At 48.3% G+C, this 16344-nt stretch overlaps 1 protein-coding gene across 1 annotated transcript in view; it reads left to right on the top strand.

Moving 5' to 3' along the window:
• NELL1 (neural EGFL like 1) overlaps positions 1-16344 on the top strand; it is a 1277601-nt gene that overhangs the window by 757109 nt on the left and 504148 nt on the right. Inside the window, 1 exon segment of the mRNA XM_040327905.1 lies at positions 15617-15739. Within this exon segment, the coding sequence (XP_040183839.1) occupies positions 15617-15739 (123 nt within the window).

The raw sequence follows: 16344 nt of genomic DNA, 5'->3' as shown, positions 1-16344 counted from the left end.
AGCTTTGATCGTTGTTTTTATTTTTATTTTTTGCTTTTTTCGCATTGAAAATAATGTCAAAATTTGTCGCCCTCCTGGACACTGATGGGAACTGGAATGCAACACTGATTGGCAATTGCTTGCCTGGCATAATAAATGACATGAATAATGAGAGGAAAGGAAGCATTTTGCAATGCTATACGGTATATAGCATTGCAAAATCCTTCCCTTCCTCATCATTCATGTAATTTATCATATAGTATATACTATATTCTGCGACGCCCATCTTGGTACACCTTGTACTCGGCCACAGTAAGCAGCAGCAGACATCTTGTTACACCCAATCCGAACTATATGGACTGGGTGTAAAAAGATGTCCGCTGCTGGTTTACTGTGGCCTAGTGCAGGGTGTACCAAGATGGGCGTCGTGATGTTTAACTTGCAACGGAGACACGGAACGTCACTTCCTTTACCGAATACGATGGCTCCGGTCACCGATATTGACGGACTATGCGGCTGCACCCCTGCCCCGGCCAGCTTACCCCTAGTTCCACTGCTGCCAGCCTGTTGACTCGCTCTCCGCTCCGCCCTCTCCGCCTGCTGACTTCCGGTTTCTGCCTACTGACTTCCGGTTTCTGCCTACTGACTTCCGGTTTCTGCCTGCTTACTTCCGGCTTCCACCTGCTTACTTCCGATTTCCGCCTACTGACTTCCACTGACTTCCGGGTTCTGCCTACTGATTTCTACTGACTTCCGCTTTCCGCCTACCGACTTCCGGTCTCCGCCTGCTGACTTCCGGTTTCCACCTTCTGACTTCCTGTTTCTGCCTACTGACTTCCGGTTTCTGGTTATTGACTTCCAGTTTCCGGCTGCTGACTTCCGGTTTCTGGCCGCTGACTTACAGTTTCCGCCTACTGACTTCCGGTTTCTGCCTACTGACTTCCGGGTTCTGCCTACTGACTTCCGGGTTCTGCCTACTGACTTCCGGTTTCCGGCCGCTGACTTCCGGTTTCTGCCTACTGACTTACCATTTCCGGCCGCTGACTTACCGTTTCCGGCCGCTGACTTCCGCAGCATTCCCAGGTATCGGATTAGGCATCGGGAGCATTTGTAGCAGGGATGGACTGGCCATAGGGACTACAGGGAGTTTCCCGGTGGGCCGATGGCTCAGTGGGCCGTTTTTTAAAACAGACTCTCTCAGACCCCCTGTCTCTCAGTCTCTGTGTCTCTCCGTCCCCCCCTCTTTTAGCCCCCTCCTCTGTCTCTCAGCCTCCTCTGTCTCTCAGACCACCCCTCTGTCTCTCAGCTCCCCCCCCTCTGTCTCTCAGCTCCCCTTCTGTCTCATTTACTCCCTGACTCTTAGGCTGCTTTCACACTGGGGTGGGCATTAACGGTAAAACACTGCTAGTTTTAGCAGCACTTTACTATCGTTTTAGCTGCACTATTCAGCGTCTAGCAGACGCTTTTAACCCTCACTAGCAGCCGAATTCAAGGTTAAATGCGCCCGTGTAGCGCTGCTGCCGAAGTGCTTTGCAGGCGCTTCAGCTGCGGTGGCCATTAATTTCAATGGACAGGAGCAGTTTGTACACCGCTCCTCCACCGCCCTAAAGATGCTGCTTGGAGGACTTTTTTTAACGCCCTGGCAGCGCCCCAGTGTGAAAGCACTCAGGCTTTCACACTGGGACTGCAGTGGAAGCGTTTTTCAGTCGCTTTACAGGTGCTATTTTTAGCCCAAAAGCGCTTAAAAAAACGCCTCAGTGTAAAAAGGGGTCCTACACTCACCCCCTCTCTTTTACACTTACTCTCTTTTTCTTACACTCACCCACCCCCTCTCACCCTCTTTCCCTCAACCCTCCATCTCTCTCTCTCTCCTTCCCCTCTCTCTCACCCTCTCATGATATACAATAATGGATGTAGGGGCCATTTGGTGGGTGTGATTTTTTGGGGGTGGGGGCAGCATTTTATTGAATTAAAGTGGGCCGGTCTGGATGAAGTCCAGGGCCAAATTTTTGTCCCAGTCCAGCCCTGATTTGTAGTACTCACACAAATGCTCGGTATCGGGACAACTCTAATTCACACACAGTGGGGGGGCCTGAAGGTAGTTTGGATGTCTATTGGAAGTTGCAGGTTTGGAATCCAAGCGTACTTGTTTGATCTTAAAAATCTAAAGATAACAAGCCAACGCGTATCGCACGAGCGGCTGCTGCGGCATCCTTTAAGTAACAAAGGTTACCAGCATATAGTACAGCCAGGGGGATCACATTTTCCCGTTTCAGATCTTAACAAGTCAGATGAGTTTTGGTACATCGTATTGTTGACACCAAATTCCCCTCCCCCCATGGCTCCCGGTATAGACAAGAGTCACAAGACGCAATCTTTTTTTTTTTCCACGCCTCTTTCTCTGTAGCCGACGTGAAATGTTGTTCTCTGCTTTGGAAAGTTCAGTCAAATGATTTGAATTCACTGCTAATTAAAAAGGAGAGACAAGTAACTGTGTGTCTGCTTAAAACGTTGCGTTGTCGGGATGGCGACGCTTCTCCTCTCTCTCTCTTTACATTGTTGTTTATCACCGTTCAGAGAGATAATTATCCTTCAATGCTGCACTACACAAACTGTTATTAACATATTAACTTAGGTGCTTACTAAATAAAAAAAATGAGAAATACACAATTATTTCTGCATCAAAGAAGATTCAGATCTGGATTTTTTTTTTTTTTGGCTGAAGCAACTGTAAAGCTGCCTGGGATTGGAACTATGACCATGAATGGTGGTTGTAACTGGCAACTGGGCACATGAACTGCCAACCAGTAGATATGCCTTTGGATATAGTGTTACCTTAACTGGACACACAACTATCACTACTAGGCCAAGGGAGTAACAGTGGACACAAGAATCGCCCAGCATGGGCACAATTATTTGTCACCACTGGACTCGGGCACTGCCAACGACTGGACACAAGATCTGGGATTACCAATAATCATAGGAACTGCCAATTATTTGTCACCACTGAACTCCGGGATTACCAGTAGGCATAGGAATTGTCAACCACTGGACACGATATGTCATTGGACACACAGTTACCTCTACTGGACATACAGTTATTGCCACTGCACAAAGGAAGTACCACTGGACACAAGAATTGGCCATCATGGACACCATTATTATGACCACTGGACTCTGGGATTAGCAATAGGAATAGGAACCGCCAACCACTGGATACAAGAACTGGGATTACCAATAATCATAGGAACCGCCAACCACTGGACACAAGAACTGGGATTACCAATAATCATAGGAACTGCCAACCACTGGACACATGAACTGGGATTAACAATAATCATAGGAACTGCCAACCACTGGACACAAGAACTGGGATTACCAATAATAATAGGAACTGCCAACCATTGGGCTTGGGACACTCTGTTACCTTCCATCAACACACAGTTATCACCACTGAACACAAGGACTAGCCACTATGGACACAATTATTTGACATCACTGGACTCAGGGATTACCAATAGGCATAGGAATTGCCAACCACTGGGCACAATATGGCTTTGGGCATATTAACCTTCACTGGACACACAGTTATCACCACTAAACAAAGGGAATATCACTGAACACAAGGACTAGCCACCATGGACACAATTATTTGTCACAATTGGACTCTGGGAATACCAAAAGGCATAGAAACTGTCAACCACTGGACACAAGAACTGGGATTACCAATAATCATAGGAAATGCCAACCATTGGGCACAATATGGCTTTGGACACACAGTAACCTTCACTGGAAGACAGTTATCACCACTAAACAAAGGGAATACCACTGAACGAAAGGACTAGCCACCATGGACACAATTATTTGTCACCACTGGACTCGGGTACTGCCAACCACTAGACACAAGAACTAGGATTACCAATAATCATAGGAACTGCCAACCACTGGACACAATATGGCTTTGGACACACCGTTGCCTTCACTGGAACACAGTTATCTCCACTAAACGAAGGGAATACCACTGAACACAAGGACTAGCCACCATGGACACAATTATTTGTCACCACTGGACTCGGGTACTGCCAACCACTGGACACAAGAACTTGGATTACCAATAATCATAGGAACTGCCAACCATTGGGCTTTGGACACTCTATTACCTTCACTGGACACACAGTTATTACCACCAAACAAAGGGAATACCTCTGAACACAAGGACTAGCCACCATGGACACAATTATTTGTCACCACTGGACTCGGGTACTGCCAACCACTGGACACAAGAACTTGGATTACCAATAATCATAGGAACTGCCAACCATTGGGCTTTGGACACTCTATTACCTTCACTGGACACACAGTTATTACCACCAAACAAAGGGAATACCTCTGAACACAAGGACTAGCCACCATCGACACAATTATTTGTCACCACTGTCCTCTGGAATTACCAATAGGCATAGGAATTGTCAACCACTGGACACCATATGTCATTGGACACACAGTTACCTCTACTGGACACACAGTTATTGCCACTGCACAAAGAAAGTACCACTGGACACAAGAATTGACCATCATGGACACCATTTTAGTGACCACTGGACTCTGGGATTACCATTAGGCATAGGAACTGCCAACCACTGGACACAAGAACTGGGATTACCAATAATCATAGGAACTGCCAACCACTGGGCACAATATGGCTTTGGGCATAGTAAACTTCACTGGACACACAGTTATCACCACTAAACAAAGGGAATATCACTGAACACAAGGACTAGCCACCATGGACACAATTATTTGTCACCATTGGACTCTGGGAATACCATTAGGCATAGAAACTGTCAACCACTGGACACAAGAACTGGGATTACCAATAATCATAGGAACTACCAACCACTGAGCACAACATGGCTTTGGACACACAGTAACCTTCAATGGAAGACAGTTATCACCACTAAACAAAGGGAATACCACTGAACGAAAGGACTAGCCACCATGGACACAATTTGTCACCACTGGACTCGGGTACTGCCAACCACTAGACACAAGAACTAGGATTACCAATAATCATAGGAACTGCCAACCACTGAGCACAATATGGCTTTGGACACATAGCTACCTTCACTGGACACACAGTTATCTCAACTAAACGAAGGGAATACCACTGAACAAAAGGACTAGCCACCATGGACACAATTATTTGTCACCACTGGACTCGGGTACTGCCAACCACTGGACACAAGAACTTGGATTAACAATAATCATAGGAACTGCCAACCATTGGGCTTTGGACACTCTGTTACCTTCACTGGACACATAGTTATCACCACCAAACAAAGGGAATACCCCTGAACACAAGGACTAGCCACCATCGACAAAATTATTTGTCACCACTGGACTCTGGGATTACCAATAGGCATAGGAATTGTCAACCACTGGACACAATATGTCATTGGACACACAGTTATCTCTACTGGACATACAGCTATTGCCACTGCACAAAGGAAGTACCACTGGACACAAGAATTGACCAACATGGACACCATTTTAGTGACCACTGGTCTCTGGGAATACCATTAGGCATAGGAACTGCCAACCACTGGACACAAGAACTGGGATTACCAATAATCATAGGAACTGCCAATCATTTGGGCTTTGGACACACTGTTACCATCACTGGACACACAATTATCACCACTAAAAAAAAGTACTGTAAATACCACTGAACACAAGGACTAGCCACCATGGACACAATTATTTGTCAACACTGGACTCTGGGATTACCAATAGGCATAGAAATTGTCAACGACTGTACACCATATGTCATTGGACACACAGTTTCCTCTACTGGACACACAGTTATTGCCACTGCCTAAAGGAAGTACCACTGGACACAAACATTTGCCATCATGGACACCATTTTTGTGACCACTGGTCTCTGGGAATACCAATTAGGCATAGAAACTGCCAACCACTGGACACACAAACTGGGAATACCAATTATCATAGGAACTGCCAACCACTGAGCACAATATGGCTTTGGACACACAGTAACCTTCACTGGGCACACACTTATCACCACTAAACAAAGGGAATACAACTGAACGCAAGAACTAGCCACCATGGACACAATTATTTGTCACCAATGGACTTGGGAACTGCCAACAACTGGACGCAAAAACTGGGATTACCAATAATCATAGCAATTGCCAACCACTGGGCACAATATGGCTTTGGACAGGTTAACTTCACTGGACACACAGTTATCACTACTAAACAAAGGGAATACGGTACCACTGAACAAAAGGACTAGCTAAAAGCGAGTACAAAGAAGGGCAACATGGCATTTTTATTAATATTTATTTTTTACTACTAATGGCGGCGATCAGCGATTTTTTTTTTCATGACTGCGACATTATGGCGGACACTTCGGACAATTTTGTCACATTTTTGGGACCATTGTCATTTTCACAGCAAAAAATGCTATAAAAATGCACTGATTACTGTGAAAATGACAATTGCAGTTTAGGAGTTAACCACTAGGGGGTGCTGTAGGGGTTAAGTGTGACCTCATGTGTGTTTCTAACTGTAGGGGGGCGGGGCTGGACGTGTGATGTCATTGATCGTCTTTCCATATATCAGGGAACAGACAATCAATGACAGCGCCACGGTGAAGAACGGGGAAGGTGTGTTTACACACAGCTCTCCCCGTTCTTCAGCTCCGGGGACCGATCGCGGGACTCCGTCGGCGATCGGATTCCGCGGGGTCACGGAGCTTCGGACCCGGTCGCGTGCGTGCGCCGGTGGCTGGTGCTTTTAAAGGCGACGTACATGTACGTGCCTGTGCCCAGCCGTGCCATTCTGCCGACATATATCGGCGTTAGGCGGTCCTTACTGCATTCACACCTAATCGCGGCGTTTTGTCCCGCGAATTGCGGCGACAAATTGCGGCGTTTTGTCCCGTGAATTGCGGCGACAAAACGCCGCGATTTAAACCCCCATTTACCCCCAGGTCCACATCTCCTATGCCGAATGCCGAAGCCGCCTGAAAAAAAGGGTCCGGGACTTGTTTTGAGCTTCAGGCGTTCGGCGTTTCGGCGTGGAGATGTGAACCATCTCCATAGAGGGCAATGGTATTTCTCCCCTCCAGCGTATCGAGCGTCGGGCGTCAGGCGTAAATACGCCTAGGTGTGAATGGAGCCTAAGTGGTTAAGGTGAAAAAACACGAAGGTTTACAACCCCTTTAAGTTTTCCGCTGCTGTAGAGTGACAGTTGACAGCAAGGCTGTCCTCGATCTTTTAGTAGGCATGTTTGCTCACTTGCATAGTACGTGTCTAAAGAGGTGTTTAAAACGAACGTCTTCAAACAGTTAAACTGACAGCGGAGGTCACCTTCCATTCTCCAGCCGCTGTGTAACCCCTCCCCCCCCACGCGCGCCGCCGATGAGTTACAAAGCACCGCGGCAATGCAACCTGTGGCTGTTACTGTCACCGTTATTAAAACACTCTTTGTAGCGTTTTGTTTGGTTTCTTCCACACAAAGTGGCGTTTAGATCAATGGCGCGTTTGTGCTGCATCGTTGAGCGCACTTTATAGAGCCAATCGATGGGAATGATACTGCGGGCTTAATGCGTCCCGGCGCGGCGCTCTCTCTCCTGAACTCAAAGGCCATCGGTAAAGGTTTTCCAAGGTCTTTCCGGGTGGCCGTTCATTTCCCCCCCCCCCCCCGCGTCAGCGCCGTTCTCTGTATCGATCGCCTTCTGCTTAAGTTGTCATTTTTCCTTTTTATTTATAGTATAAACTTTAAAGAAAAATAAAGATGTATCGCTATAGATTTGTATCGAGGGGGGGGGGGGGGGTTGATATTTTGTTGCATTCGAATAGACAGTGGGGTAGATTCAAGTACATTTGCGTTTTTTTTGCGGAGGCGCAGGGCAACGTTTTTGCCCTGCGCCCCCGCAAATTTACTGCGCTGCCCTTGATTCACGGAGCAGTAGCTCCGTAAATTGCGTGGGCGCGCCGGCAAAATGCCCGGCGTAAGCGCGCGCAATTTAAATGATCCCGTAGGGGGCGGGAATCATTTAAATTAGGCGCGTTCCCACGCCGATCGTAGAGCGCATGCTCCGTCGGGAAACTTTCCCGACGTGCATCGCGGCAAATGACGTCGCAAGGACGTCATTTGCTTCAAAGTGAACGTGAATGGCGTCCAGCGCCATTCACGAATCACTTACGCAATCTCTGGAATGATCGGGTTGCGATCTCTGGAATGATCGGGTTGCGATCTCTGGAATGATCGGGTTGCGATCTCTGGAATGATCGGGTTGCGATCTCTGGAATGATCGGGTTGCGATCTCGGTGATCAGATTTATCGCACCAACAGAACAATTCTCCTCTGGTCGGTGTGAAAAAAAGCAGGCGGGGGAGGGGAAAGAGCACAAATGTGCGCCTATTATTATATACCCCCTGGCCCAGATTCAGGTAGCAATTGCGTCTGCGTAACCATAGTTACGCAGCGCAATTGCTTACTTGCGCCGGCGTTACGAATGCTCCTCATTCAGGAACCTCGTTACGCCAACTGCAGCCTAAGATATGACTAGCATAAGGCTCTTATGCCCGCATATCTTAGGCTGCATTCTTGCGATGGCCGCTAGGGGGCGTTCCCGTAGTGGTCAGCGTATAGTATGCAAATTGCATACTAACGCCGATTCACTACCCTATGCGAGCCCTGCGTACGCAGTTTACGTCGTTTACGTTCGTCGGGTTCCGCGTAAGGCTGCTCCTGCTATTAGCAGGGGCAGCCAATGCTAAGTATACCCGTCGTTCCCGCGTCGCGAAGTTTAAATTTAACGTCGTTTGCGTAAGTGAATCGTGAATGGCGCTGGACGCCATTTACGTTCACTTTGAAGCAAATGACGTCCTTGCGACGTCATTTGCCGCAATGCACGTTGGGAAAGTTTCCCAACGGAGCATGCGCACTACGCTCGGCGTGGGAACGCGCCTAATTTAAATGATCCACGCCCCCTACGGGATCATTTAAATTATGCGCCCTTACGCCGGGCATTTTTGAGGAGCGCCCACGCAAATTACGTGGCTACTGCTTCGTGAATGAAGCGTAGAGCAGATAATTTGCGGGAGCACAGGGCAAAAACGGGATGCTGCGCCTCCTTAAGAAGTGCGCAGCGGTACCTGAATCTGGCCCCCTGATAGTTGAGATATAAAAGATTCTCCGGCTCCAGTTTGCAGGATGTACTGATCGTTCCACTCACGTGACCGGCAAGAGGCCGCAGCCCCCCCTGAGACCCTCCCCCAGTCTGCCAATAGGAAGGTCTATAAGAAGTCAATGGAAGGGATTTGGGCACATTGGTAATTACTGCTTTGATGCCACTTGACAAGCAATTGGAGACGGCTCATTTCAATAGTGGCAGAACGCAGACTATTCTCATCATGATAAACAATCATTCGTCCCGCCGCGCTTCGCCGACTCCTAATGCCGGAGACAGGGGACAGACTTGTCAGATTTTCCATTTTTTCCTCCGTATGAAGCTCAAGCAATCTTTCATTATCGTCCTAAACTGTTCTATCAACTTATCCATTTAACATCGCGCCGCACTGCGATTACAGATAATCACACGTCTCAGGGAAAGCGCTTCTTCAAATTGCTTCTTTTTTTTTTTTTTTTTATGTTATTTAAATTCATCTTTTGTCTTCAAGAAACGGGTCATTTCAGAAAAACATCTCCGACAAGGTCGGCCCCCAAAACTGCTGATGATGGTTCAGGTGGCAAGGGATGTAAATGTCTGTTACCCCACATTGGCATCGCCATCCTTAGGCCTGACGGGGCCATTCCTTAAAATACTGTATATACTCGAGTATAAGCCGAGGCACCTCGTTTTACCACAAAAAACTGGGAAAACGTATTGACTCGAGTATAAGCCTAGGGTGTCCATCTGCATGCCTCACTTTGCCTCACTGGGGTGGATTCAAGAAGCAATTGCGCCTGTGTAACCATAGGTTACACAGCGCAATTGCTTACTTGCCCCGGCGTAACGAGTGCTCCTGATTCAGGAACCTCGTTACGCCGACTGCAGCCTAAGATCTGCGCGGCATAAGGCTCTTATGCCCGCATATCTTAGGCTGCATTCTTGCGATGGCAGCTAGGTGGCGTTCCCGTTGTGCTCAGCGTAGAGTATGCAAATTGCATACTAACGCCGATTCACAACGTTGCCCGAGCCCTGCGTACGCAATTTACGTCGTTTCCGTACGGCGGTTTTTGCGTAAGGCTGCCCCTGCTATTAGCAGGGGCAGCCAATGTTACGTATACCCGTCGTTCCCGCGTTGCGAAATTTGAATTTTACGTATTTTGCGTAAGTGATTCGTGAATGGCGCTGGACGCCATTCACGTTCACTTTGAAGCAAATGACGTCCTTGCGACGTCATTTGCCGCAATGCACGTCGGGAAAGTTTCCCGATGGAGCATGCACCTAATTTAAATGATTCCCGCCCCCTACGGGATCATTTAAATTGCGCGCGCTTGCGCCGGGCATTTTGCCGGCGCACCCGCGCAATTTACGGAGCTTCTGCTCCGTGAATCGAGGGCAGCACAAAAAAATTGCGGGGGCGCAGGGCAAAATCGTTGCCATGCGCCTCTGTAATAAATGCGCAAATCTATCTGAATCCGGGCCACTGTGTCCATGTGCATGCCTCACTGTGCCTCACTTTGCCTTATTGTGTCCATCAGCATGCCTCACTGTGCCTCACTTTGCCTCACTGTGCCCATGCCTCACTGTGCCCATGCCTCACTGTGTCCATGCCTCACTGAGTCCATGCCTCACTGTGCCCATGCCTCACTGTGCCCATTGCCTCACTGTGCCCATGCCACGGCGTATGCACGAGCATGCTCAGAATCACGTCGCAAATACTCCCTAAGATACGTCGGCTCAATGCTTTGTCGACGTGAACGTAACCTACGCCCAGCCCCATTCACATACAACTTACGCAAACGACGTAAAATACGACGCTGTTCCGACGTTTCCGACGTCCATACCGTAACATGACTTACCCCTGCTTTATGAGGGGTAAACTTACGCCGGACCGACGCCTTACGTAAACGGCGTAGCTAAATCCGACGGGCGCAAGTACGTTTCTGAATCGGCGTATCTAGGTCATTTGCATATTCGGCCAGCGTAAGTATGCACCCCAAGATACGACGGCGTAGGAGACTTACGTCGGTCGTATCTTGGCCAAATTCAGGCGTAACTGCCTTTCTAAATAATCGCATAGATACGACGGCGCTCATTTGGACTTACGCCGGCGTATCTGGAGATACGCCGTCGTAAGTCCTTTCTGAATCCCCGGCCCAAATGTCAGAAATAGGCTTAGCCGTGAAAGGGTTAATGGAAGAAATAATATATTGAGTAAGAAATAATGTTTTAAAAAATGAAACAATGTATTGAGGAGGAAGTAATGTATCCAGAAGGAAATGATCAAAGAGCAAATAATGTATCCAGCAGGGAAATAATGAAAGGCCGGCGCTGTGCTTCTGTTTTGAAGTACGAATGTTTTTCTGCGGCGCGCTCTCCCTCCATCGCCGCGGCAAGTGGCGTTTTTTATCATCGGGTGAGAAAACTTTGCATTTTATGCTTTCATAAACAGGAGCGGGGAGAACAGTTGGAGAGTTGTGGTTTTATTAGATGGTATATCAGAATGCCGCCTTGCATCATAACGTATCGAGAACCCTGCCAGAACTCAGATTTAAACTTCCCCCAAACCCCTCCCCCGCAATACGCTGAAATAAATCTTGCACCCCTCCGCGGCACACAGAAGTCCACCGTTAATCTGTGGCTGCTCTTTCACCTTCCCTGACCCGGGAATTCATTGGGTTGTGCATCTCCCTGCCATGAATGATAAGGGTTTGGCTGTTTAGTATCTGGAATTCCTGACTTCCTGACTTCCTGACTTCCTGACTTCCTGACTGTGATGACCAGTCCACCCCAATTACCTAATAACTGCCTTCTGATGATCTGGGAACACCTGGTTATGATCAGGGCTGTCTTAATAGCATCATGGGCTCCTGGGCAAAGTAATGCTCTGGGGCCCCTACAATGGAGACAGTGCAGGTAAACAGACATCAAGTAGGTACGAGGCAGACAAGCGGGGCTTCCCCTTTTGGGTGGAGCTCCCCATTAACTACATGAACGATCATTCTGTACAGCAAAGAAACAGTGGGGAAAATACTACATACATAAAGTAACAAAGCTGTCCTGTGCATATCATATATCTGCTAGAATGATGCCTCCCCAGCACTTTGACCCCTCTACACCCCAGATATCCCCCCAGTACTCTGACCCCTCTACACCCCAGATATCCCCCCAGTACTCTGACCCCTCTACATCCCAGATATCCCCCCAGCACTCTGACCCCTCTACACCCCAGATATCCCCCCAGCACGCTGATCCCTCTACACCAAAGATATTCCCCCAGCACGCTGATCCCTCTACACCCCAGATATCCCCCCAGCACGCTGATCCCTCTACACCAAAGATATCCCCCCGGCACTCTGACCCCTCTACACCCCAGATATCCCCCAGCACGCTGATCCCTCTACACCAAAGATATCCCCCGGCACTCTGACCCCTCTACACCCCAGATATCCCCCCAGCACGCTGATCCCACTACACCCCAGATATACCCCCAGCACTCTGACCCCTCTACATCCCAGATATACCCCAGCACTCTGACCCCTCTACCCCCCAGCACTCTGACCCCTCTACACCCCAGATATCCCCCCAGCACTCTGACCCCTCTACACCCCAGATATCCCCCCAGCACTCTGACCCCTCTACATCCCAGATATTCCCCCAGCACTCTGATCCCTCTACATCCCAGATATCTCCCCAGCACTCTGATCCCTCTACATCCCAGATATCTCCCCAGCACTCTGACCCCTCTACACCCCAGATATCTCCCCAGCACTCTGAACCCTCTACGTCCCAGATATCCCCCCATTACTCTGACCCCTCTACACCCCAGATCTCTCCCCAGCACTCTTACCCCTCTACATCCCAGATATCCTCCCAGCATTCTGACCCCTCTACACCCCAGATATACCCCCAGCACTCTTACCCCTCTACATCCCAAATATACCCCCAGCACTCTGATCCCTCTACACCCCAGATCTCCCCCCCCCAGCACTCTGACCCCTCTACACTCCAGATATCCCCCCAGCACTCTGACCCCTCTACACCCAAGATATCCCCCCAGCACTCTGACCCCTCTACACCCTAGATATCCCCCCAGCACTCTGACCCCTCTACACCCTAGATATCCCCCCAGCACTCTGACCCCTCTACACCCAAGATATCCCACCAGCACTCTGACCCCTCTACATCCCAGATATCCCCCCAGCACTCTGACCCCTCTACACCCCAGATATCCCCCCAGCACTCTGACCCCTCTACACCCCAGATATCCCCCCAGCACTCTGACCCCTCTACACCCCAGATATCCCCCCAGCACTCTGACCCCTCTACACCCCAGATATCCCCCAGCACTGCTTGCATAACTCCTCCCAAGAGCCAGCCCACTGCTTGCATAACTCCTCCCAAGAGCCAGCCCACTGCTTGCATAACTCCTCCCAAGAGCCAGCCCACTGCTTGCATAACTCCTCCCAAGAGCCAGTCCACTGCTTGTATCAGGGCCGAGGGCTCTTGAGAGAACTACTAATGTCGGGTGCTGTGATGTGCTCAGGAAGCTATGTATGGCACACAACCGGTCCCGCCCACCATCCATAATCTGCCTGCATTGCATAGAGAAGAAAAAAACAAACAGTGATGACATCACTGGTACTAAGATAAGGTATATGATAGAAATAGGAACATTTTATTTGAAAAATGTATTAGAATATAATATTGATGGGGGAGGGACCATGGAAGGAGAAATCTGAGTAAAGGAAACTTCACCTTTAAGGAATGTCCTTTATAGACAATTACAATGTCATTTGATGAAGTCTCTCTATTCCTGCAGCGCCGGTGTTTGTTAATAGATATTATGCAGCGGAAATAAATTAGGCCGTTCCCGTTTAATGCCGGATAGTAACCCCGTTCTGGACTAAGAGAAAACATTTGTTGCCAAAACTACTCCATAAAATTTTCAGCGAGCAGTAAAGAGAAGAGTAGCCCAGATGCCATTAAATGTGATTATTGTCTAGTGTGTTCCCCGGCCTAATGTCATCAGTATAATTATACTGTATTACTTTGTTTACAAATAACTTTTATGGGGAAATTATGTGCAAGATCCAAATTTGTGGCCGCGCTTCTGTGTGTGAGGAGCAAAAACATGGGGGTGGATTCAGATACGACTTACGCCCTCTTACGGAGGCGCAGCGTACCGTTTTAACGCTGCGCCTCCGTAAATTACCTGCGCTACGCTTCATTCACGAAGCAGTAGCTCGGTAATTTGCGTGGGCGCTCCGTAAAAATGGTCGGCGTAAGCGTGCGTAATTTAAATGATCCCGTAGGGGGCGTGGATCATTTAAATTGGGCGCGTTCCCGCACCGAACGTAGTGCGCATGCTCCGTCTGGAAACTTTCCCGACGTGAATTGCAGCAAATGACGTCGCAAGGACGTCATTTGCTTTAACGTGAACGTAAATGGCGTCCAGCGCCATTCACGATTCACTTACGCAAACAACGTAATTTTCAAACATCGCGACGCGGGAACGACGGGTATACTTAGCATTGGCTGCCCCTGCTAATAGCAGGGGCAGCCTTACGCGGAACCCGACGAACGCAAACGACGTAAACTGCAAACGCAGGGCGCGCGTACGGTTGTGAATCGGCGTTAGTATGCAATTTGCATACTCTACGCTGACCACTACGGGAATGCCACCTAGCGGCCATCGTAAGAATGCAGCCTACGATACGACGGCATAAGAGCCTTCTGAATCAGGAGCAGTTGATACGCCGGCGCAACTAAGCAATTGCGCTGCGTAACTACCTGCCACGATCGAGGGATCGGCTTCGGGGGGAACTGACATCGCGGGCGCCTAGGACAGGTAAGTGTCCTTATTAAAAGTCAGCAGCTACAGTGTTTGTAGCTGCTGAATAAAAAAAAAATCGTGTCTGGAACACTGCTTTAAGCCATTTTTTTCATTTTCGATAGAAAAGCAAAAAGATTCAAAGGCCTTTTAGGTTTTTCAGTCGTGTGTGTCCAACTAGGGAGATTTCCCTTCATTTCCTGTCCTTTTAGACCCATGAGGAAGTAAGAAATGTCTTCAAAGAGAGAAGAAATCCCCATTGGAAGATTTTCCTCTATTCCTGTATTGGTGACAACTCAAAATGTTTGGTTTTTGCAAAACAATATTTCCCGGGACAAATAGGGGAGAGATTCTTCCAAAAGGGGGCACAATAAAAACCTGACAGGGGTTCTAACCCTTCTCTATGTTGGATAAACTTCAGGGCCTTTGGCAGTGAGCTTTTGGGCTTAAATCAATGGCATCATTTTACGTTGCTTCTGGTATAATAATTATTCTGACCCATAGTCAGTATCCCTGTGTCTACTGATTGGCCTGTTCTGATCTGAGTGACCTGTGCTGGTTTATTTGCACCTCACAAATTCTTCTCCTTGATCTCTTCCTAGAACACGATGATTGTGGCAATGGACACGGCAGCTGCGATGAGAACTCTATCTGTACCAACTCAGTGCAAGGACACAGCTGCACGTGCAAGCCTGGATATGTGGGCAACGGCACCGTCTGTCAACGTAAGTCTATAGAACACGGGGCAGTGTCCACATGGGCATTCTACCGCATTCAAATTACTGCTCTGAGGTTTCTCACATTTTGCTCATGCTGGTATACCAAAAAGCAGAGCTGCTTTCTTGAATGTCCCTCTATTCCTACAGGTATTACCAAATGTCTGCCGCAGCTTCTAAATTTCTACCAAATGCCTGCTGCAGCTTCTAAATTTCTACCAAATGCCTGTTGCAGCTTCTAAATTGCAACCAAAATGCCAGTCACAGCTTCTAAATTTCTACCAAATGCTAGTCAAAGCTTCTGATTTTTCATCAAATTCCTTCTGTAGCTTCTAAGTTCCTGCCAAATGTTGGTGGCAGCTTCTAAATTGCTACTAAATGCTAGTGGCAGCTTCTAAATTGCTACTAAATGCTAGTCACAGTTTCTCAATTCCCACAAAATGCCTTATATGGCGTCTAAGATACTGCCAAATGCCTGCTGCAACTTCTAAATTCCTCCAAATGCCTTCTGCTGCTTTTAGGTTTTCTACCAAATGCTTGCTGCAGCTTCTAAATTCTCACCAAAATGGCAGTCACAGCTTCTAAATTCCTACCAAATGCCAGCTGCAGCTTCT

Source organism: Rana temporaria, chromosome 11 (genome assembly GCF_905171775.1).
Source record: "Rana temporaria chromosome 11, aRanTem1.1, whole genome shotgun sequence".
Classification (NCBI taxonomy): Eukaryota; Metazoa; Chordata; class Amphibia; order Anura; family Ranidae; genus Rana; species Rana temporaria.
Note: the sequence above shows the minus strand (reverse complement) of the source record. Positions and strands in the feature narration are given on the sequence as shown.